The following is a 23,951-nucleotide window of genomic DNA, read 5'->3' as shown; positions in this document are numbered from 1 at the left end:
GATTTTTAGTTCAGTAGGTTTTGCTGGGGCATGCAGGGTGTCGAGTCCCTCCTAGGTGACGACGGCTCTGAGCTGCCTCCCGGTGCCAGGGGAGCCTTATGTGACCTGCTGACTGTGGTGGCACGGCAGTGCCAGGAAGATGTGTGGGATGCCCAGCAGAGGGCGTTGCTGCCTGCACTGGGGCGCTGTGCAGTGCGTCTTACACCGGACTCCAGGGCGGCGCTGCTGGACGCACTCGAATCCTTGCCGCTGCTACTTGCCCTGCACTGCCACCTAGCGGCTGCAGGGAAAGCCCCACCTGGCTGCAACATTTTCTCCACAGCCACCAGTCTGGGTGGTGAGAGGTGAGCAGGCAGCAGTAGTTCAATCGGGCCTGAGGAGAACATTTATTAAAATTACAGTGCAGCCTCCTGGCAAAATCAAGCATGAGATTTGTGGTTACCCCAGTGGATATTATTTTGAATTGCCAGAGAAAGCTATGCAAAGTTGAAAACAGTGGCACCTGCATTAAGGCTTGTCACAAAGAATGTCTGCACAACATAATCAAACACCATTGTAGACACTACAGTGGAACCTCGTTGATACGATCTTCGCGGGAACCAGAATATAAAATGCATCATCCAAAAATCGTATTATCCAAAGCAAGCCCCAAAACGTAGGAAAACAGGCTTACTTGATGACAAACCTGCTAGCAAAGCTTTCTGTGTCGTCGAGTGATACTGCTCCACGTAACACGTTTGTTATGCGGAGCAGCATCACAACACCACAGAAACCGCCGCCAACACACTTTTATTGAGCAACGTTAAAATAACTCGTCAGTTGTCACTGAACTTTCTTTTTTTTTAAAGTCTGTAAACAAGTTATTTTGAAAGGTAAAGAACGAAGCCACCGTTTCCTCACTCAACTGAGCATTTGCGATGTCACCAGATGGTCATCTGTACACACAAACTCTGCCAAAGAACTGTGGACGTTCAAGTGATCCCAATCTGGGATCTCAAACATAATGTCATCTTCCTGGATGCTCGGTGTGTCACACGCACCATAAAATACATATTTTTTTAAAGCAGTTAGCGATGCTTTCTGGCTTGACACAATCCCATGACATTGTGGATGGCGTCGAGAAGGTCAATCTTCAAGTTGTTGTCCTTCCTCTGGATCTTGGCCAAAATCCACTGCACCAGCAAGTTCAGAAAGGAAATTTGACATTTCTAATAAGACCTGCATCGAGGGGCGGCAAGTGGGCTGTGGTGTTAAGTGGTCAAAAAAATCACCTCAACATTTCGTAGCCAGCTGACATCAACCGGGTGCACAGCATTGTTATCAAGAAACAGAAGAGTCTTTGTTTTTAGCAGACATCTTGGCATCTAGCAATGTAAAAAAATTCAGTAAAAAAAGCACCAGTCATCCACTGCACGAACAAACCAAAAAAAGAAAAAAAAACTCGGCGGACATTTCACCCTCTCTCAAATGGCAAGGTAGCCGATTCTGCGTTAATCCGGAACATGCGTGTACGTGCCGATGTCTCAGCCACGCTACCGTAGCCACGCGTAGAAAATGGCAGTAAACCCTTCTTTCTCCTTTATGCTTCCTCTACTTTCTAGTCATGTGTTGACCTTGCATGCTGCGGCTATGGTGCAGAGGGAAGCAGCGGCGCTGTCCCAGGCCGGCCAACGAAACTACCCACGCCGGCAAACGCCCGCTTCCCGATAACGGCAGAAAACAAAACTTCGGGGAGCCGGCGCCGGGCCGGCTGTAGCGGCGGCGCCTGCACGGCGGTGGGCGCGCACGGTGACAGTCGAAAGTGAGGGAGCTACGAGGGAGGGCGAGGGGAGCCACCGAAGCGGCGGAGTTGCCAAGGCGAAATCCGCTTCCCTGCCGCCCTCCTCCCTCACATTCCACGGTGTCCGCGTGTGCCCTTCGCCGTGCCGTGCTGACGCCGCCCGTTCACTCGCTGAAGTTTCGTTTAACTGCCGTTATCGTGAAGCGAGCGTGGACCGTTTCGTGGCCCTCGCTCGCTATGCGCGCCGTGATATTTCACGACTCGACTCGCACTCAAGATTCTGGTTTTAGCCTCACTGGCTGTTCGTTCGCACCACGTGCCCTTCTCCTCCACTTCGTCTCTTTCTTCCTCGATCACTCCTTGGGGCGCCCGTTTGAGGGGAGCGTTCGCCGTCTCCGCTGACTTCCGTACTCCCAGGCAGCCGCACTGTAACAGGTATTTCGTTTCCTGCAACTGCTAACTGGGCTATAAGCGATAGTGTATACATGGAGTGCTATGGGAAAATTAACGGGAGTATGAAAAGACCGCACTATATCCGGTCCTGCACTATAAGCGGTTACATTATAAGTGGTCTATACTGTAATATGTGAAGTAGTTTTGTAGAAAGCATTGCAGATAAAAAAACTGCACTGTGAAATGCATGAAGGGAGAATTGTATGACTGCACTGCTGTAAAACCTCATTAATTCAAATTTCATGGGACCGGAAAGAATGTCCTAATTAACCAGATTTTGAATTATCAAGGGTACCAAGAAAATAATAAATAAATGCTTAGTACACCAATGCACCTTTATTTCCTAAATTAATTCTCAACCCTTGCTTCTATACAGCACAAAATCGGCCCAGAAGCTGCAATTCTCGTCATTTAGTGACTGAATAGCGATCGCAGTGGCAAAGGGCTTGTGACTTCTTTCAGAGTGTAGCCCATTCGACCGACTTTGATTTTACTTCGACCGACTGATTTTACTGACTTCGTTATACAGTTAAACCTCAATATATTGAAGTTGTTAAAATTGGCAATTTGCTTCATTATATCGAAATTTTATTACATTGAAATTTGACCTTTTATGAAAATATGTGCAGTCACCAATCGATATTTGTTATGTGGGAGGGGCTGCAAGATTTCCCAAATTATCGGGCAATCTGAAAAAGCCAATTTCAATGAGATAGAAATTATTATTATTTTTTTTAATTTGAGAGTTAGTGTTGAAACAGATAGTTTCATGCCAAGTCGACAATGTCTTCTCACATTGGTGATAGGAAGCGAAGCCAGCCGCATGTTTGCATCCACTTCACTCCCACGGCTGACAGTGTCGCCTGCCGTGGGATAATGCTAGCATGAAAAGCACGGGCTGTGGCTAGCGAATGCTTCGTCTGCCTATCCCTTCAACACGTATCCAAAACTCTAGATTAGGCAACCTCCAGTACTAAACGTATGGGAAGACAGCACTAGCACGCCCACTCTTTACACACATGGCAGATTACCTCTAAAACAGGGCGCATGGGCTGTGTATGCAACCAGCTGCGCTGACAGCCATGTGCCGCCATGGCCCCCTTTCCTTGCATTCACTTAATCCCGTTATCACAAGCTCGCTCCCCTCTCCTTTTCCCCTTGAGCAAGCAGGAAGACTGCGCTCATCAAGCCACTGTCCTTCTCGGCCCACCCCTGCACGCTTTCACTTGCACCCAAAACATATACAGCGCGCAGGGCGTGACAGGATCTTATCGCACTTGCCCTTTGTACAAAACATGACGGTGCTCCTCATCGGCGTTTGCTCCTGGCCACACGGCACGCAAATTGAGGTGCGTTTGCAAGCAGCCACTTGTAATTCAACCACTTGACTATCTGCATCCACAGAAGCTTCTATTTATTGTCTCTGTATTCCTCTGCAGCCGCAGTGAAATTTTGTTAAATTGAAATTGCGTGTAAAACACATTTCGTTACATTGTGGTTCTAAATACTATGGACATGAAGTTATAAAAAGTGAAATAGTTCGGTATATCGACATTTTCGTTATATTGAGGTTCATTATATCGTGGCCAACTGTATAAAGGCTTAACTGTATCAACTTTGAAGTGCAGAGTCGACCACTGTTAGAGGGAACACTTGAGCGCGTTGCCGCCACCCACTCGGTGCAGGCGCAGAGTCTCACTGGGGTGGGAGCGTTCTGCGCGTCATCTGCTGCTGACAAATGCTGAGCCAAGTGTTGGGCCGTGCAGTAGCAAACAACGCGCATCGTGGAGCACTGGCTGTGCACTCAAGTGTTCCAGTGGTCGACCCAGTACTTTGGCTAGCAAGCTGAATGGCACAAAAATGTGCATTGTTTCTGCTTGCTGCAGTGATGGACAGGTGCTGTGGCTGCTGAGCCAGTGCTTACGCTTGCCTGAGCCAGTAGCCGAGGAGGTCGGCCGACAAATGCGCTGGTTTGTTGACTGCCTTGTGGCAATCAAGGAAGGTGCTCTGCAGCAGGAACTCAAGGTGAGGCTTCATTTATTGCACGCGTTCTCTACAAAGGTTTTCCTTTTGCAACAATTCGAATGGCAATTTGGAATTCGAGGCATTAATGCAGCACAAAGCACTGAAGTACGAGAAGTGGTTAGCAGAAGAAAGTGCAAGCACAAGCACTGTTTTGCTTGCAGAACAGCAATGTTGGGCTGCTGAGCACGAGGTGCTGCTGAGCACGAGGCACGAGGCCACGGCAGCCGCATTTCGATGGGAACAAAATGCGAAAACACCCGCGTACTTAAATTTAGGTGCATGTTAAAGAACCCCAGCAGGTCCAAAATATTCCGGAGTCCCCCAGTACAGCATGCCTCATAATCAGATCGTGGTTCTGGCACGTAAAACCCCATAATCTAATCTTATCTAAACATTAACCCCTTACTGAAGCCCTTAGGTGTGGCACACGACACTGGACATAAGAACGACACAGAACATACACATGCATGGGGAAATGTGTTCTGTGTCACTTTTGCGTCCAGTGTTGGGTGCACTGTGCCTCTCATACCAACAAGCCCAATGTGCAACCTTCACTAAGCCCTTACTACCCATTCTCGTGAATTCGTGACATACCGACTAATCGTCAACTACACATTAACGCGCAGAAATTACGGGCTAGTTTTAGTCACTGTGTAATCTCCATGGACGGCTCCTTCATTAAAAATTTTCTTTTGGCACTTCCCGGCAATAGTCTGAATGAGAAGCAAGCACGCATCGAGACAAAATCGTGTAGTCCAGCATGAGTAATATAATGTTTTTCTCATGGTGTTCTACTGATATACGAGATGAGACTGGTTGTCAAATAAAATTCGTTTTCTTTTCTTGTGCGCCTCAACATTTAATTGTACTGCTATAGCACCTGCAGAATGTGGATTAAGCCATGAAATGGCTGCATTTACTCTATGGCACGAATTCGCAACACCGGGCATTTGTGCCCTTTTTCGTACTCCTGCGCCTAGGTGGGAATGCACCGTGTGATAAGTAAATAAATAAAAAAAGGAACCTGATTCAGAAGTGCTAGTAAAATGAGGTAAGCAGGCAGTCCATTGACACCAGTTGTCGTGACACTGGCGATACTTTCAGTCCTCAGTTTCATGGTTTGTGCTGCAATGCAACTCTCAGAGTGTGGCTGTGTATGATGCTCCTGTGCTTTGTGTTTATTTTTGAGCACGAGTGCATAACGTGGAGAAAGGCTTGAACAAGGTTTTAAGATAAGGAGAAGGGCTCGTTTTGTATAATGGATGCTCATTCTTTTGATGGATCAAGTCCACTGAGAATTCGTCTTCCACCAGAAGGGGACAGTGATGACAGGAGTTTCAGCGACGAAGATGACGAGGACTTTGCATGCAGACTTCAAGACATGATGTCTCCAATTATCGACACGACCAGTGAGGACATTGATGACAAAAACTGGAGTGTACCTCAGTGGCAAAGATCTACCTGAGAGTGAGGGGGTGGGGACTCTACTTGAATCTTTCTGAATTTTCCTGTGAAGGAGCGTAACAGGAAAACGACACTGTTCTAAAGCAGAGCAGCAGACTGTCGTCATCCATGAAAACATTTCTAGCTGCAAACAGGAGGGGTCTCGTTCCAACTGCCTGGCTATCAGGATGAAAGCGTAGGGCATTGGGAACTTGTAAATGACACGTGTCAAGGTGCAAACAACTTAACTCTAAAGAACAGAACGTTTTCATGTGCTCCAAGTGCAGTGTCTATCTCTGCCCTAATAAGCACAACTCCTGCTTTAATGTTCATCAGCACTTCAGCCACCAAGACCGAGTTTATAAGTGTTCTTAGGATAAAATACCTTTCAGAAGACAAAAACTAGTAGGCATTATTTAGGTACTTGTCTGCCTGCATAAATTTTAACCATTGGCCAAGTGGAGCAAATACCGAGTGTCATGTATTCACAACATACCAATCTTGAGAAATGCAGCAGTGCAATGAAGTTTTCCACTGTGCTTTTTTTTACATAAGGGCAAAATACCAATAAGCAACAAAGTCTTAACTTTTTTTCTCGAGTAAAGATAAATCAGGCCTCATTAGGTTAAAATACTACCAGGTTGCACTCTTTGGGCATTCAGAAATTTGGACATTCATTTTAGCTCTTTGGCTGCAGTACATTTTTTTGCGACTCACCTTGTGAATTTGTAATTCAAATATTTTTTACCATTTTATAGGATTGACATAGAAAAATTCTAATTGCATATTTGAAATCAGCATACAAGTTTGAGTATTCACTGCAAATGTCTGGTGTCTAGAGTAAATAAAAATGTTTTTTCCGGAACCCATGTCCCCCCTTAAGAAAGATTAGGTCTCAATAATGTGAATGTTCTGCACCTACTGACTAATTTTAGCACATTTACTACGTTTTAGTGGAGACAACCAAGGTATTCGTTCACCTCCAAACTTTGTATCGATAGCTGGATAGCTACATGTTATTCTTTGGTTTTGTGTTGTGCTTCTTTGTCCATGAGGTGCACAATGTGCGTTGATGTTGCGGTGTGCTCGCTGAATTTGCACGGTGTTGGAAAAGAAAACACTTTCGAATGTTTATTCCTAGTTATGCTAGAGATTTCCTGTGCATTCAGAAGTTGCACAAAGGGGAGAAGTATGCGTTATGCAGCATGTGCCATTGGGACGATAATATTTTCTATGCTGGTCAGCAAGATATCTTGGGTTACCCGAATATGAAGAAACACAAGGACGGAGCCAGAGTTGTTCAGAGCAACGAAAGTTAGGTGGCTTTTTTTTTCTTCTTCAGAGGCAAATCATTCTGCAACTAATGACAAAGTTTCTCTTCACTGCGTTTCTTATAGAACATAACATTCCTTTGACTGTGGCCAACCGTGCCTGCAATATGTTTTGGAAGATGTTCCCTCGATCAATAAAAGCACAGAATTATGCCTGTGCACGCCTGCTGCAATTGTGAAGGCAATGGCTGACCAAGTCACAGTGACTTTGTTGGATGTCTCCATTCTAGATCATTTTCTACTGGTGCGGGTGGTAGCAATGATACTGGCAATGATGCCAAACTCTACACGATTGTTGTGACATTTTCCGACAGCATTGTTTTCACAATGCAGTTTGTAATGCCCACTTTTGGAATATGACTCTACTGTTCAGAATACTATTGGTATCCTGATTTTGGATACGCTGAACAAGAATGGCATACCACTTCGTGGCTGCGTGAGCATAACATGCGACAATGCTCCGGTTATGATCAGATTGCGAAATGGTGTTGCTGCCATTCTGAGGAAGGACCATAAAAATATTGCCATCCTGGAGTGTTCTTGTCACCTTTATCAACCTTGCTGCACAGAAGGGCACTGCAAGCCTTCCTCTTCATGTTGATGAAATACTTAACGACATTTTCGGTTATCGCGAAAAGAGCTTCAGAAGGAAAGTGAAGCTTAAGGCATTTCATGGTCTGCATGATACAGTCTAAAAAAAAAAAAAAAAGCCTTAAAACATGTCAACACTCGGTGGCTGTCAATCAGAAAAAGCCTCAAGAACCACCACTTAGCTTTTTTTTTATAGTGAAGTGAAGCAAGACAAACGAAGGCTGTGCTCTAAGAAACCCTCGAAGGAACCACATTGGAGCGACCGAACGAAGAAGCCCAGATTGGACACTTGTGACTTTGCTGTCAATGCAACTATATCCCAGGGCAGCAGCAAGAAGTGTTAAACTAGGAACATTCTCAACAGTGAAGAAAGGATCGTCGTGTTCCTTTCGTCCAATGTCAACGAGGCCTATAGCGACTTTTTGTTGTCAGTTATCCTAGTGTTTCAAGAGATAAAACTTCTTGCAGTGTCAGGAACCTCAGGTACACCTGCTCTTGGATGTACTTAATGTGCAGCTTAAGTTCCTGCTTTTGTGGTTTGTCATAGTATCTGTGATGAAAAACAGCGATAAACTGGCAGCTGGTGACTACAAGCGCTCTGGCAACCAAAGGGATGATGATGGCCTTGTCATTGGTAGTCAAACAGAACAGAGCGTATTGACGCTGAAGGAAGAATAGAAGACTCTCTCACAAGTGTAAGAAAATATTTTGTAACAGTGATCAACCACATCATCTTGAGGTTTTCTTAGAAGTGCAAGATTCTGCGAAATGTCAAGGTAGCCCACCTTGCTTCTATTGGAAGTGCCAAATTTGCCTCCCTGAGGTACTTCACTGACCACTTTCCAGTTCTCTTCGCTGTTCCTGAGGAGCAAACTGCTAAAGCTTCTTTAGATGAAGTTCATACACACTTCGATCACCTGCAGTTGGAAGAGCTTTTGGACAGAATAACCAAGCTGGAACAAATTGATGAACAGTGGTGCGCATTTGGCGGCCCCAAGAATGCAGGTGGCACATTAAAGTACGATAAGGTTTCAAAAGTAATGCTTGGAACCTTAATCCTCTAGAACAGCAATGTGGAATGTAAAAGAATTTTCAGTGTATGAAGGAATACTTAACTAAGTTTTGCTCATCAATGTCAAAAAACACTGTTGAGCAGCTCATACTTGAAAAGTCCAACCAGTCAGCGAAATGTAATGAACAGGCTAACAGCCAGGAATTTCTGAAAGTTGCAACAGCGCCAACATCCTCATCTTTCCGTTTGCCTACCACCTTTGCAATGTGTGCTTAAAAGGTTTGTTCTTGCGTTAGACAGGTGTGGATGAAAAGTGCAATATTTTGTCTGATAAATTGCCCTTTAGTATTTTTCATCAAATTTTACAATTTTGTGGCTCTGGTCCTAGTATATGCAGCTTTCCTTGGTTGGAAGGTATGTAATACACTTCTTTTATTTACATGGAAGGCCTCCAATGCCTTTCAAAAAAGAAAAAAAAATAAGAGCCATCTTGTTCTTCATACCACAGCTCTGTGGCAGTTTGCAGTGCATTGCAGTTGTCGAAGCTTGTTCCCCTGAAGCATTTTTTGAGATTTGGGTATTCAGAAGTTGCTGGAGGCTAGGTCGACACTGTAGGAAAGCCACACAAGAAGGTACAGCACCCTGTGCTAAAGCAATTATCGAGATGTTGTGTTTTCTATCTGCAGCTGCTTCGCTTCCAGCTGCGCCTTTTATCTCTTGTCACGCTGGTGCTGTCAAGGGTGCAGCCCCTGCCGTCATCCACGCTTGCCGCTTGCAGCCACCTTGAGCCAGACTTGTGGTGTTTGCTGCCCGAGGCCCTGGCCACACTGTTGCTGGATTCACGGTCATGCTGGCGGGATGTTACAAAAATGGTGGGTTGGCCTCTGTTCTGGTTGTCTCACTGCACTTGTTAAAAAAAGTTAAGATGAGTTGGACAGTAAAAAAAAAAGCCTGCCACCATCTACTGCTGAGCAATACAGTTTCAATAAGACCAATACAGACCAAAAATTCGAACTCGACAGGAACCACCTAAAGTTACAAATGATCAGGAGTCAGAAATTTCAGATTTGCCAGAAAACAAGAGTCTTTACTCCACAAGAGGGCAAAAAAAAAATGCCCCGTATTCTTAGCTTACCAATTTTGGCGGTACTTTCACTTTTGTGGAATTTCACGTGGCTTGCGACAGGCGCATTGGCACTTACGAGTGTGCCAAGCACGCTGCCTTATCACAGTGCCAGGAACGCTGTTGTCCATCGATGCGTCTCTTCCTGGTGTTGTGAAATGTCGCGAAACTTCAAAAGTTATCGGCCGAGAATATGGCCAAAGTTTGTCAACGATTGCCACGCACACACATGCTTACCAAGTGCCTACACATACAGAAGAACCTCGTTGATACAATCCCGTTTCGTACGATTTGCCCGCCCCAATGTTCGCGATCGAGAGCATGAAAAATGACTAATACAGCTACATTTATTTTATACCAGTTAGTACGTTCCCAGTAAATGCAACCTTTCGGCTCCAATGTTCAGTACATCGCCAAACTGCGATTGTGTTACACATTTGCTGGCAGCTAGATTCCATGTGAACAATCAAAGGCGTGGGGCATGGGCAATCGAGAGCAGAAGTTGCCTGCCACGGCAGCTTCCCCACAGTGCTCGTCCACCCGTGTCACGTGAAAATGTCGGCACGCGCTCAGTTTCCTCTTCAAGTACCAACACACTTTCAATAGGCGATAACCCAAACGCGCTGCCGTTCCCTGCTGTAGGCGACGCGAAGGAAGCTTCAGGTTATGCTCTAGCGGCATCCTATTCCGGTGTTGGCCATCAGCCCAATGTAATTTCTGTTTCCTGTCCCCGTTTTAAAACGCTACGCAATGGAAAAACCGCAAAGCGTGTCTCAATCCGCTTGAGCACCACCACCCCTGCCCGAAGAAGCTGCTGATCCAGGCCACAAATTCGAGGAGTGCAAGCGTAAGCTTTCTGAAGCCGTAAAAACATCAGTGTGCATCTGGGGCTGCTGAGACCCACCGGTGCGCATTGGCATCAGATGCTGCAACGATTCACGCAGCACCTTGCATTACGTAGCTGTCAACTACAGCTGAGCCTGCTAAATTTTTTAGTATCTTCAGATCATATCTTTTCCCGGTTAATACATTTTTTCTCACATTTTTTCTTTAGTACACATGAACAAGGTTCCACTGTATATGCAACCTGGTCAGGCCAGCTAAGCTTCGCTAGTTTCAGTTTTGAGGCACCAACAGCATGGCTAATGGTGACAGTGATGCGGTGACCATTGCTGCCAAAATATTGCTATTCCTGCTCGACTCTGTAGTCAAATTAGCACACAGTCGTGCAGGGGGAGTCTGAATTATCAAACGGCGCATGTTAAGGTGTCTGAAATTTCTGTCGTCCTTGTGTTAGGTTTAAGGGGCCAGCAGCCGTGCCACGAAGCAGTCTGAATACTCGAGCATGCCAGAATTATCAGTGTTCAAAATATCAGTCAGTGCATTTGTGGTGAAGCAGCTGCCAGGTTCAGTACAATAAAAGCTCGTTAATTTGGATATCACGGGACTGAAAAAAATGTCCTAATTAACGAATCGCTGAATTATGGAGAGTATCGAGAAAACAATAAACAAATGATTACTTTGTCAACATGCTTTTATCTACTGAATGACTCCGGAAATCCTGTTTCTATTTTGCACAAAAGCAGTGCAGAAGCTGCAATTCTCGTGATCTCGTGACTGACTAACGCTGGAAGCGGCAAAGACTTATGGTGGCTGCGGCGCGTGTCGTGATCCAAGACGTGCTTTTCACTACCATGCACCCATCCCGATTATTTTTTTGCCAGTGAGCTTGTCACCAACAGATCATTCGTCCTTCTCGATGTAGCCGGTACATGGTGACCATTAATAGAAACCGACTGCACGTGGTTTGCTAAGTAGGCGGAAATCTATTTTATTATGAAAGGGGGGAGGCCAATGTATTTTAGCTTGAATGATTAACTTTTGATGTGAAACAAGGCCGAATGCTTTTCGAAAGCCCCAAGAAATTACATTATTTTGACCAGACTTGTCCAAAACGCTTGCAAAATTGTGAATTACTGTGGTTAGTTGTGTGACCATAGAAAATCCCTTCCTAAAAGCACGTTGAAAAAAAAAGAGAGAATGTTGTTATCTGTTAAAAACTTTATTATGTAATTAGCATCTTAAAGCACAAAGAAGTGAGAGATATAGGACGATAATTTGAAATCAGCGTAGTGTCACCTTTCTTGTGTATGGGCACCCACGCGCCGTTCACCAGTCAACCGGTAGATCCACAGATGATATGGAGGCGCGAAAAATGCATGCAAGTAATGGGGCGAGCATTTCAGCGTAGCGACGAAGGAACGCATTTGGAAGGCCATCAAGACCGGGTGACGTTTTAGTTTTCAGGTTAAAAAGCATAGCCACAATACCTTGTAGTGACACAATAGCTTCGAGATCAGAGCAAGATACAAGACTGACTGTTTTAGAAGGGATGGAAAACACGCTGTGGAAATATAAGTTAAAATGTTCTGCAAAGGCCTCCTTGTGAACAATTTGAACACCATCGATTTGTATCTCGTCTACAGACTTTTTCTTTGATTCAAGAAGTCCCAGAACTTCTGAGGGGATTCTCTTTAAAAATTTGGTAGGGTATGTTGTAAATAATGCCATTTGGAACACTTCAACGCCTCATTAAACGCCGTTCGAGCGGCTTCGGCAATGTTTGTGGCCGCTCCTCTTTTTTTAATGCGCTTAAGTTTCCTTTTTAGGTCTAAGACTTCTCTCGTAATCCAGGGATTTGATTTTCTTGTTTTCATAGATTTGTTTGGTACGAAATTATCAAGACAGTAAGTGCATATCTGTTTAAGTTGATCCCAAAGTATATTAACATCTGAGCCTTGAAAGCTGTTGAATTTTAGTTCAAGGTAATTCAGCACACTTTCATCCCTGGCACGAGAAAAATCTTTTACAGAAGCTATTTCGGAAAGAGCAATACGAGGTTTTTCAAGGCTACACGATAACAACACCATCGCATGATCAGAAATACCGGGATTCGCAGAGACTGTACATCCTTCCATTGTCCTAGTAACACAAACAAGATCTAGGATTGAAGAAGACGCATCACAAACTCGTGTAGGTTCTGTTACTACTTTTCTCACATTCAGGTTTAACATAATACAGTGTAGACCGCTTATAACTTAAGTCGCCGGAGTCGCGAATATCTGCACTATAAGTGGTACCGCACTATAACCAAAGCAACAATTTTCAAGGCCCGCACATATGCAAACCATGTGCACAGAGCAGCCACACTTATGCGACAGTCGAGGAATGTGGCTAGAACGTTTGCATTCAATTTACAGTCGAATCTTGTTAATTCGAAGTAATTCACGCGGTGGCGCCTCCGACTGGCATTGCTCCGGGAGTAAAAGCTTAGGAGAGACCCCTCAATGTTGCACGCAAATAAAACAAAAAAAAAGAAAGAAAGAAAAAAAAACGGGGCGAAAATTTCACCCTCTCTCAAATGGCAAGGTCGCCGATTCTGCGTTGCGCCGGAACATGCGTGTACTTGCCGACTGTGCCGATGTCTCAGCCAGGCTACCGTAGCCACGCGTAGAAAATGGCAGTCAACCCTTCTTTCTCTTTTATGCTTCCTCTACTTTCTAGTCATGTGCTGACCTTGCACGCTGTGGCTACGGCGCAGAGGGAAGCAGCGGCGCTGTCCCAGGCCGGCCAACGAAACTGCCCACGCCGGCAAACGCCCGCTTCCCGATATCGGCAGAAAACGAAACTTCGGGGAGCGGGCGCCGGGCAGGCTGGAGCGGCAGTGCCTGCAGTGCCCTGCACGGCGGCGGGCGCGCACAGTGACAGTCAAAAGTGAGGGAGACTATGAGGGAGGGCGAGGGGAGCCACCGAAGTGGCGGAGTTGCCGAGGCGAAATTCGCTTCCCTGCCGCCCTCCTCCCTCACATTCCACGGTGTCCGCATGCGCCCTTTGCTGTGCTGTGCCGGCACCGCCCGCTCCCTGAAGTTTCGTTTACTGCCGTTATCATGAAGCGAGCGTTGGATGGCGTTGGCATTTTCGCGGCCCTCGCTCGCTATGCGCGCCGTGATATTTCACGACTCGCACTCAAGATTCTGGTTTCAGCCTCACTGGCTGCTCGTTCGCACCACGTGCCCTTCTTCTCCACTTAGTCTCTCTTTCTTCCTCGAGCACTCCTTGGGGTGCCCAGTTTGAGGGGAGCGTTCGCCGTCTCCGCTGACTTCCGTACTCCCAGGCAGTCGGACTGTAACCGGTATTTCGTTTCCCACAACTGCACTACAAGGGATACGTGTATACATGGAGTGCTATGGGAAAATTAACGGGAGTCTGAAAAGGACCGCACTATATCTGGTCCTGCACTATAAGCGGTTACGTTATAAGTGGTCTATATTGTATTAAGCAAGAATCCAACATCTGAACATCGATCTGTATTTGAAAATGGATAGCACCATTCAACAGAAGGTAAATTAAAATTGCCAACAGTGATTACTTCTGTACAAAAAAAAGACCATAAATGATCGCGTAGATCCTCCAGAAATCGAGGTGGTGCATCCGGTGCTCTATAAACTGCAGACAACAATGAAGTGCACCCTGAACACAACATTTTCAAAGTACAGTATAGACCACTTATAACGTAACCGTTTATAGTGCAGAACTGGCTACAACGCGGCCTTTTCCGACTCCCGTTTAACCTCCCATAGAACTCCATGTATACGCATACCGCTTACAGTGCAGCTGCGTGAGACAAAATACCAGTTATAATGTGGCTTCCGCGGGAAAATCTCGCCGACAAGGGTGGCAGCGAGCACGCTTCTCAACAAGGTGCATGCTCCCGGCCGGCGTATGCATTATTCAATGCAATAAAACTCTCCTTAATTCTGACTTATTTGGCCGCGCATCGGTTAATTCGGGCTACTTTCAGAGCTCGGTGAACGAGGAGCGCCGCAAATGTGCGACGCAAAAGAGCAAGAACGGCGCTAGCGTCCAACTGAAACAAAGCGGCCGAGCCCGCATCGCCACAGACATCAGTTGAAATCGTACGTGAATGACAGCAACGCCGAAATGCGTTGAGCCTTTTTGTGTCTTTAAAGCCTGTATTCTTATGTTTACCACCGCGCATAACACAGCGTTGGGCCGCGAGCTTTCGTAACTGAGTAGTCGTCATCTACGATCGCGTCGATAGCGGCCGCGGTTTTCACAGCGGTTGCGGCGAAACAAACAGTAGTTTTGTTTTTACTCGGTACGCGCGTCGGCCGCGTGCTTAAAAAAACTGCGTAGTCGCCATCAATGATCTCATAGATAGCGACCACCGTGGTTTCGACTTCAGTTGTTGCAGGGAATGGTAGTTAATTTGTCCAGACTCTGTGCGTGCGCCGGCGCGTGCCTACAGCACCGCAAAGTCGCCGTTCATAATCGCGTCGATAGCGGTCACGGTTTTTTCAGCAGCGGTTACAGCAAACAGTTGTTTCGTTTTGACTCGGTGCAAAGCTGTCGAGCTTGAAGAGCACCGGTTACATCGCGATTATGTTTTCGCCAGCTCACTGGCGAAAACGTAATTACGATGTGCGTGCGATAGTGCAAAGCGTGTCTACATGTTTGGTCTACATGTTTTGCATACGTGCAGGGCTCTAAAATCGTTGTTTTGGTTATAGTGCGATGCCACTTATAGTGCAGATATTCGCAACTCTGGCGACTTACGTTATAAGCGGTCTACACTAATACTTTTGTGATCATCTACCTGACGTGTCAGTGATGTTCGAATGCCATATTTTATCAAGACAGCCACACTGCCACCTCTAGTAGGACGTTTACGGCGAAGAACCTGACATGAAGGCGGAAAAACTTCAGCGTCATTAATGTCATCACGAAGCCAAGTCTCCGTGATAACAACATGAGGATCATAAAGATCGGTTCTAGTTCAGTTGATTTGTTAACGACACTACGCACTTACGTTAATAATCTTCAGTTGACTACTAGAGGATCGTACAGGTCAGTCCATTCTAGAATTACCATGACACAAAGGAGACTTTGTTTTCTTCAATGCAATGTCTCACGTGAGTAATCATGTTGCATTGATGTTTTTGTCCCTTTAAGCTTGTGTGCATTCTTAAACACTGCATGCTTCTCATTATAGTTCTGAAACTGAACTGTAATTGGTTTAGGATTGCCACGTCTGCCAAAGTGGTAAATTCTACCAACAGATAGGCATGATACCTGTAGTTTTGTTGAAAAGAAGTTTAGAACTTTCTGCTTTAAATCTGAGTCTTTCTCATTAGGATCTACCTGCATTTCAAAAATAACTAAATTTGATCGTCTACTGTGGTGTCTTCCAGATTGGTTAGTTTAGATTTCAAGACCTTGATTGATTTTTCGAGTGTTTCGACCTGGGCAGTTCGTTTTTCTATTTGAAGAAAGCGCAAAGTAAGATCAGACATTATTTGTTCCATGCTGTTTTGCTGTTCTCTTAGTGCAGCCATTTTTTCAGCTAGTTTATTTTGTCCTGCCAACGATTCCTTCAGAATTTGTGCTGTTGAAGGGCCTGGATTAGTCTTCACATCACCACGCAAAAGTAGTACACACACACAGAGAATACATCATGTGCAATCATAACACACTGTTGTGGGCGCGGCAGGACCAGAAGACCACGGTAATTACTATGAAAGCAGCTGTTGTAGCTGGGACTAACCTGCACGAAGTAGAAAAAGTGATTTCATGACCACATGCCACTTAATGGTCCGCTGGACCCACTGAAAGGTTAGCTCTGCGGACGATCCTTTATAGGCAGGTCCGATGACGTAGTCGCAGTAGATGGCGCTGTCGTCCTGACTTCAACAAAGGAAGGGGTTGCACCGTGAACTAGTTGAGATACTGTAGCACACGTGTCAGCACAGACGCGCGTGTAAGTGACGAGGCAAGATTCTGGATTGAGCCTTCCGGCGAGACTGAGTAGAAAAGGTAATTTCAAAGTAGAAAAGGCGGTTTTGTGACCACTCTCTGCTTTCTGGTCCACCGTACCCACTCCGCCACTTCGTTTCGGTTGAATGCTAGCAATGTTTTTGCTATTTTGTGTCGGACATTTGCTGCACTCCACAGTCGCTGAGCTCCGAGAGTTGTCCAAATTAACCGGTGTGTGGCCAAACACGTTTGAACTAACGAGATTTTGATTCCATTAAGTAATACATACACCTACCGGGACCAGAGAAAGAATTCGCATTAGTATTCGATTTTCCGAATTAACGAGGTTTTACTCTAGCAGCACTAAATCCCCCCAAAAATGCCTAAAAGGGCCCCTACACCAGGTGTGCAAGGTATTTGAGAACACAGGTTTGGACTGCCATTAGAAATTAACACACGGACTGTATCTGTCTAAAGCATAGCTTTGAGTTCATTAACACCTCTGTCATCTACCTTGCACATTTGTTCCAACATAACAGCATCTGTTTTAACACAGGATATGAAAATGCATGCAGTCTTAGACACATGTATGTGAAATATTATCTGAAAATACTCTTTGGGTATCTTGTATCTGAGTCATGAGACGTTAGGCTAGACATGTATATACTAAGAAAACAGGCAACACCATCCGGGAAGACATGTATCGGTATCTGTATTTCTGGTAAAACAATAAGGTATCGTGCATCTTAATATACAAGAAACTCCTGTCACAAAATCCCAACGATTCTTTGGAGTTGCTGAACGCTAGCAAATAACAGCTAGTAAAGCTTGTTTTAAGAGACAAAAATTTTTCTATTTCTTTTTGTTGGCTCACATTTGAAGTAATCAAGCAGAACCAGGAATATGAAAAATGCACAACACATAGAAGCGCTGCGCTTTCCAAATTCAACGCCTGTAGAGTTCCAGCATGCCTCAATTTTCTTGACACATCAAGGGGGGGGGGGGGGGTATTCTGTAAGAGTCCATCGAGTAGACGGTCCATTTTGGTACTGCTGATTGGCTGCGGCTGCACAAGGGAGGAGGAGACAGGTTCCCCCAGCCAGTCTCCTTCTCGCTTGTGCAGCTGCCGCCAATCTGCGACAGCCGAAATTGACAGTCCATTAAATGGACTGTTACAGAATACCCCCCCAGGACTCTGTGCGGCACGTGCAGAACTAAAGGCAATCATCTTTATTCATGCAATGCTTCTTGTTCAATCAGCTTAAGCTTGGGAACAACTTGTAGAGGCATTTTATATCACTCTGAATTCAAATAATCTATTGACTTGTAGTTGGATGGCCACGGGACGACACCAGAATGCGTTCCACAATAGGTATGATGCGATTCACAGGGGTAGAACAAGGAATGTCGCCGGAGCCAACGTTCCGACAAGGGTCTTGTCTTTGTCGGGGCGGCAACAGCTTTCCTTAGCAGAGTTTTTATGTAGGCGTAGCTCACTCTCCCCCACTATTAATGGGGGAGGAGGAGAATAAGGCTGTGCGTAGTGTGGGGTAAATGATGTCAGAGTACTAAAAAAAATGAAATACAGGGAGAAAATGAAAGATTAAGGGACAAAAGGGGTTTGGTGTTGTGATAGAAAGGGAAACAGGTGGGCGTACTGGTAATGGGTTCTTTCAAAAGTGGAGATAAAAAAGGGTAGTGGATGGAGTGAAGAAAATAAGGGTACTATATTAATCTGGCCGATATTAAGATATGAAATTGAGGTTGTCCTTTAACTCAGTAATGACACCAATTATCAGAAATTAGATTCTTATCAAACTTCAGAATACAGTAAGCTCATACATTATATGATAACAGACTTTCTAACCAGGTTATTAATCACGCTTTCTGAGAACCACTTCATGATACCGAATAATAAACAAGCAGGCTGTTTCTACCTTCCGAAAATTCATAAGGTTTCTCTAGAATTGCTTATCGCATAAATCCCAAGGCAGACCTATTGTGTGTTATACCGAGCAACTATCGAAATTCGTAAATCATCACCTGTCAAACATACCATCCATCCTTTATTTAGAATAAATCAGACTTCCTTCAAATTATAGATTCCATTATTGTGACATAAACACACTCTGATCAGGCTATTCTTGCAACTTTGGATGTCTCTGCCCTGTATGCAAATATACCTATTAAAGAAGAAATTAAAGCAGTCTTGGAATCACTCGAAGATAGCACGCAAGCACACCCTGTTGAAGCTTACTTTTCATTACTGAAGTTAGTCCTCACTCTTAACTATTTTGAATTGGATTCAACCCACTACCTACCGATTTTTGGAATTAGCATGGGAACCCCTTTTGTGTCGACATATGCCAAAATCTTTGAGGCTGAATTGGAGCTGTTAAAATCATCCATGTTAAAACCTGGCACCTATGTCCACTACATAGATAGCATCTTCATTATATGAGAACATGGCATAAATGCACTAAACGCATTCATTAGTCATTTTAAATTACTTTCACACGACTAGTATGAAGGCACGCGGCCAGCTGCCAACGCAGTGTTATATGTGCGGCAATAAACGCAAGACTGTATAAAGGCTTTAAGGGCACAATTAGGCACGAAGCGTTCCTGTGTTGCTGTCAGACATGTTTCACGTACTATTTCCACTGACAACAAATGACGATGCGGACGGATGCTGACTCAGCCGCTTCGTTTTGGTTGGATGCTAGCGCTGTTTTTGCTCTTTTTCGTTGCGCATTTGCGGTACTCTGCGCATTTATTTTTGTAATCCTCCGACATGTACATCAGCACCTACGCTATCGGCCCCGATCTACAAGCGGGAGAAATGCGCATGGTGGTAAGTTACGGCCTCCGTGACTTAAGCGCAAAAGCTTGGGCACATGGCCCATTTATGGAGGCTGGGTGACTACAAGCTGATGGCGGATTTATTGCGCAGTTCATGCGTTTCTGTTACGCACTGTGATAGTGCTTTTTGACACTCGGGAATGGGTAATAGAGGTTCTCTAATGGAGGACCTCTCGCGTTTGCCATCCTAGCCACTTGGTGACCGCGGAACCAGTGAAAATTTATCAGTGGGTCGCGGAACCCCAAGGAGGGGCCTGCGGAACCTCTGGGTTCCGCGGAACCCACTTTGGGAACCCACGGCTTACAGCAATGTTGCTCTTTTTTGAGCGAACATTTTTGTATGGCATCGTCGTTTTCGTGAAGGTCGGGAGGCGGTCACGGACGACCTCAGACCTGGCCATCCGGTAACCGTTTCGAACTGACGAAAATGTTGAAAATTGCAGGAAAAGCTGGCGGAAAATTGTTGTCGGTCCCTCAGTATGATTGCGGAGGACTTGAACATTGGTAAGGATACTGTTCGGAAGATCGTGGAACAAGATCTACAGAAGAGGAAGATTTGTTCCAGATTTGTGCCCCTCAGTCTGACAGCAGAGCAAAAAGAAGACGACCGGGTGTCTTCGTGTCAGGAGTAGGTCCAAATAGCCAAAAATTACCCAGAATGGTTTAAGAAAACCATAACTGGTGATGAATCACTCTTCCACGCATACTATCCTGCCACAAAGACAATCAGCAGCATTGGTAGGGAAGAATTCCCTATGACAAAAAAAAAATCTCCGCATCCAGAAATCACGTGTGAAGACAATGCTAGTGGTGTTTTTCGACTGGCACCCGCCGCGGTGGCTAAGGCGTTGCGCTGCTGAGCACGAGATCGCGGGGTCGAAACCCGGCCACGGCGGCCGCATTTCGATAGAAGTGAAATGCAAAACGCCCGTGTGCTTGCGTTGTTATCGTCATCATCATCAGCCTATATTTTATGTCCACTGCAGGATGAAGGTTTCTCCCTGCGATCTCCAATTACTCCTGTCTTGCGCTAGCATATTCCAACTTATGCCTGCAAATTTCCTAACTTCATCATTCCATCTGGTTTTCTGCCGTACTCGACTGCGCTTCCCTTCTCTTGGTATCCATTCTGTAACTCTAATGGTCCACCGGTTATCCATCCTAAGCATTACATCGCCTGCCCAGCTCCATTTCTTCCGCTTAATGTCAACTAGAATATCGGCTATCCCCGTTTGTTCTCTGATCCACACCGCTCTCTTCCTGGGCCGGTATTTTGTAGTGATGCCTTTAATGTCATAATGCCTTTTCGCGCTTATCGCGCTTGGTCAGTGGTCGGAGCGACGGTCCGCTCGCATTATCAACGGGATCAGCCGGCCGTGAGCGGTGAATGATAAGACTAGGGTAGAATAAGTCATAATGCCTTGCTACAAAATCGTGACCCTATCTCTTAACGTTAGTCCTAAGATTTTTCGTTCCATCGCCCTTTGTGTGGTCCTTAACTTGTTCTCAAGCTTCTTTGTTAACCTCCAAGTTTCTGCCCCATATGTTAGCACCGGTAGAATTCAATCATTGTACACTTTTATTTTCAACGACAGTGGTAAGCTCCCAGTCAGGATTTGGCAATGCCTGCCATATGCACTCTTCCCCTCGTCATGTCTTTCAAGGCCCTTCTAACTTCGTTGTGGTTCGCTTCCATTGTAGTGCACGTTAAAGAATGCCAGGTGGTCAAAATAATCCGGAGCTCTCCACTACGGGGTGCCTCATAATCAGAACTGGTTTTGGCACCTAAAACCCCAGAAAGAAGTTTTTCGACTGACAAGGTGTTGTGCGTGAAGAATTCACTCCAGAAGGACAAGCTGTGAATGCTACGATGTACGGAGACATTTTAGCACGCTTACTGCAGAGAATGCAACGGGTTCGTCCGGAAATGGTTGATTCAGGTGACTGGCTCTTGTTCCACGACAATGGACCGTGCCACAGAGCCATTAAAGTACAGAGATTTTTGGCAAAAAAAAAACGATGACATGTTTCAACCATCCTCTTACTCACCTGACCTGGCCCCAGCAGACTATTTCTTCTTTCCAAAGGTCAAAATGAGGTTAAAAGGAAGATATTTTAGTTAGACAACTCACTCTCGCACATACAAAGGGCTGTGATGAAGGAATTCTCAACACTGTCGGACAAGAAGACTTCCAGAAAGGAATACAGAAACTATTCAGAATACAGAAACCGTTCTGTGTGACAGTACGTTGCGGCTTGTGACCTCTGCCAGTGACGCAAGACTCCTGCCCTACTGCCTGCTGGCAGCCTTCAGCCCCTCGATATCCCTGATGAACCATTTTTCCGGGTGGGACTCGATCTTCTAGGGCCTTTTCCCATGTCAACCACTGGCAATAGATGGGTTGCAGTCGCTACTGACTACGCAACGCGGTACGCTGTTACACGAGCACTTCCCACCAGCTGTGCTACTGATGTAGCCGATTTCCTTCTTCACGACGTGATCCTGCGCCACGGTGCTCCTCGTCAGTTAATCACGGACCGCGGCCGCTGCTTCCTGTCTAAAGTAGTCGATGACATTCTTCGTTCTTGCTCGACCAATCACAAGTTCACCACTGCGTACCATCCACAGACAAACGGCCTTACTGAACGCCTCAACCGTACTCTCACAGATATGCTTGCTATGTACACCCGGCGACAAAATAAGCCGGGACATGAAGTCTGAGAAAAAGCTGAATATCTTCGTAGCCTCACAACGTAGCCTGGTATTTGCATTTCAGGCTTCGACTAAAATATGCTAACAATATTGCCGTATACAGTTTTACTTGCTACTGCTACAGGCTACGAAGATATTCAGCTTTTTCTCAGACTTCATGTCCCGGCTTATTTTGTCGCCGGGTGTACGTGTCTGAGGGCCACCGAGACTGGGACATTAACTTGCCTTTTGTGACCTTCGCCTACAACTCTTCTCGTCACAACACAGCTGGCTACTCACCTTTTTATCTACTGTTTGGCTACGACCCACCATTGCCTATGGACACCATACTTCATCCTCACGCACACACATCCTCTGCCTATGCTCGTGATGCTCTTGCCCGTGCTGACATTGTCCGTGAGGTTGCCCGCGATCGCTTGTCGGCTTCACAAGTCAATCAAAAATGTCTCTATGACCGCCGACACTGGGAGGTGAACTTCCCTCCAGGATCGCTCGTCTTTCTGTGGTTCCCGTCACGTCGCGTTGGCCTATGCGAAAAACTCCTCTCCCGTTATGCTGGCCCTTACCGCGTCGTACGCAAAGTCACTAATGTGACCTATGAAATCGCTCCGCTAAATCTTAAGTCGGCCTCTGCAACAATCGCGAGTGACATAGTTCATGTCTCGCGCCTTAAACCGTACCACTCTCGGCCCGGGCCCTAATTGCGCCGGGATGGTGCTTCTGCCGCCGCTGGTAATGTCACGAGCAGCGATCCTGTGGTCGGTGCTTGGACGATGACGATGACGGCGTGGCTTTCTGGTGTGCACGCGCTTTCCTGAACGATTGCTGTAGCGTTGTGCGCCTTACCTTGCAAATATATCTATTGTATATATATTCTCCCCGTAACAATATGAAAGCGTGGTGATGTGTCACTAAGTATATATATATATATATATTGTGAGCGCATTTTGGGCATATCGTCGTCGTCATCTGTACAAGACTCATCATCTTGTGTGAGCGCTATTTGTGCATATCGTCGTCATCATCTGTGCATACGACTCATCATCATCTTTCGTATCGTGCGGTGCTTCGTCTCTGCCTCGGGTGGCTGCTTGGAAATAAAGGCATCACATTGGTCGACGTCTCACAAGTGGTGGAGGTGCTTTGATTCCCACGTCCTCTTACTTTCCTGATTCCCTGGAGCTCCAGTCCGGTCGTTGTTTGCTCTCTCCTAACCTCTGCTCAGCCAGCTGGGCCTACCTGGACGGTGAACACCAAACACTGCAATCCTCCCGTCTTTGCCGGCCTCCGCGGCGATGATGTGGAAGATTGGCTCGATCACTACAACAGACCAGCGACGTCAACCGACTCTTCACTTGTTCACTTGTCGTTCACTTGTTCTTCTATAACTTTGCGCTCCGAAGGTGACACACGGTACGGGCGACGGCGAATGATGCGAGAGCCGTCTGTTTCAATTCGATGAGTAGTTACAGTGGTCTGACCCAGGCCTCGCGAAGAAACGTCAAAACAAGCATCATGCTTCATTAAAGTGGTGAGGAGTGCATTGGTCTGGGCCGAATTGAGATCTGCACTCAAGGTGGCCTTAATAGCACTAGTGTGGCCTTCTGCAGGCGTACAATGCGCAGAAGATGTGGCAGGCGAAACACTGACGACACATACCGGCGCAGCGTCGGCGAGCTTGACGACACTAGACCCTTTCGGCAGTAGTAGTGGCTCAGGAGTCATATTGTCACGAGCAATGGCAAAGACAAAGACATTGTAGTGGGGCTGGGTCAGAGGCTCTC

General features: G+C 45.9%; 1 protein-coding gene across 2 annotated transcripts in view; it reads left to right on the top strand.

The window, feature by feature from the left end:
- The window catches only part of LOC119445344 (focadhesin), a 377,760-nt gene that overhangs the window by 339,207 nt on the left and 14,602 nt on the right, over positions 1 to 23,951 (top strand). For both annotated transcript variants that reach the window (XM_037709656.2, XM_037709655.2), the window contains exons 33-35: positions 37 to 344; positions 4,120 to 4,258; positions 9,322 to 9,507. In XM_037709656.2, coding sequence (XP_037565584.1) covers positions 37 to 344; positions 4,120 to 4,258; positions 9,322 to 9,507 — 633 coding nt within the window. The remainder of the gene's footprint in view (positions 1 to 36; positions 345 to 4,119; positions 4,259 to 9,321; positions 9,508 to 23,951) is intronic.

This window comes from Dermacentor silvarum, chromosome 3 (assembly GCF_013339745.2).
Source record: "Dermacentor silvarum isolate Dsil-2018 chromosome 3, BIME_Dsil_1.4, whole genome shotgun sequence".
NCBI lineage: Eukaryota > Metazoa > Arthropoda > Arachnida > Ixodida > Ixodidae > Dermacentor > Dermacentor silvarum.
The sequence above is the reverse complement of the archived record's forward strand: the minus strand, read 5'-3'. Positions and strand labels throughout refer to the sequence as shown.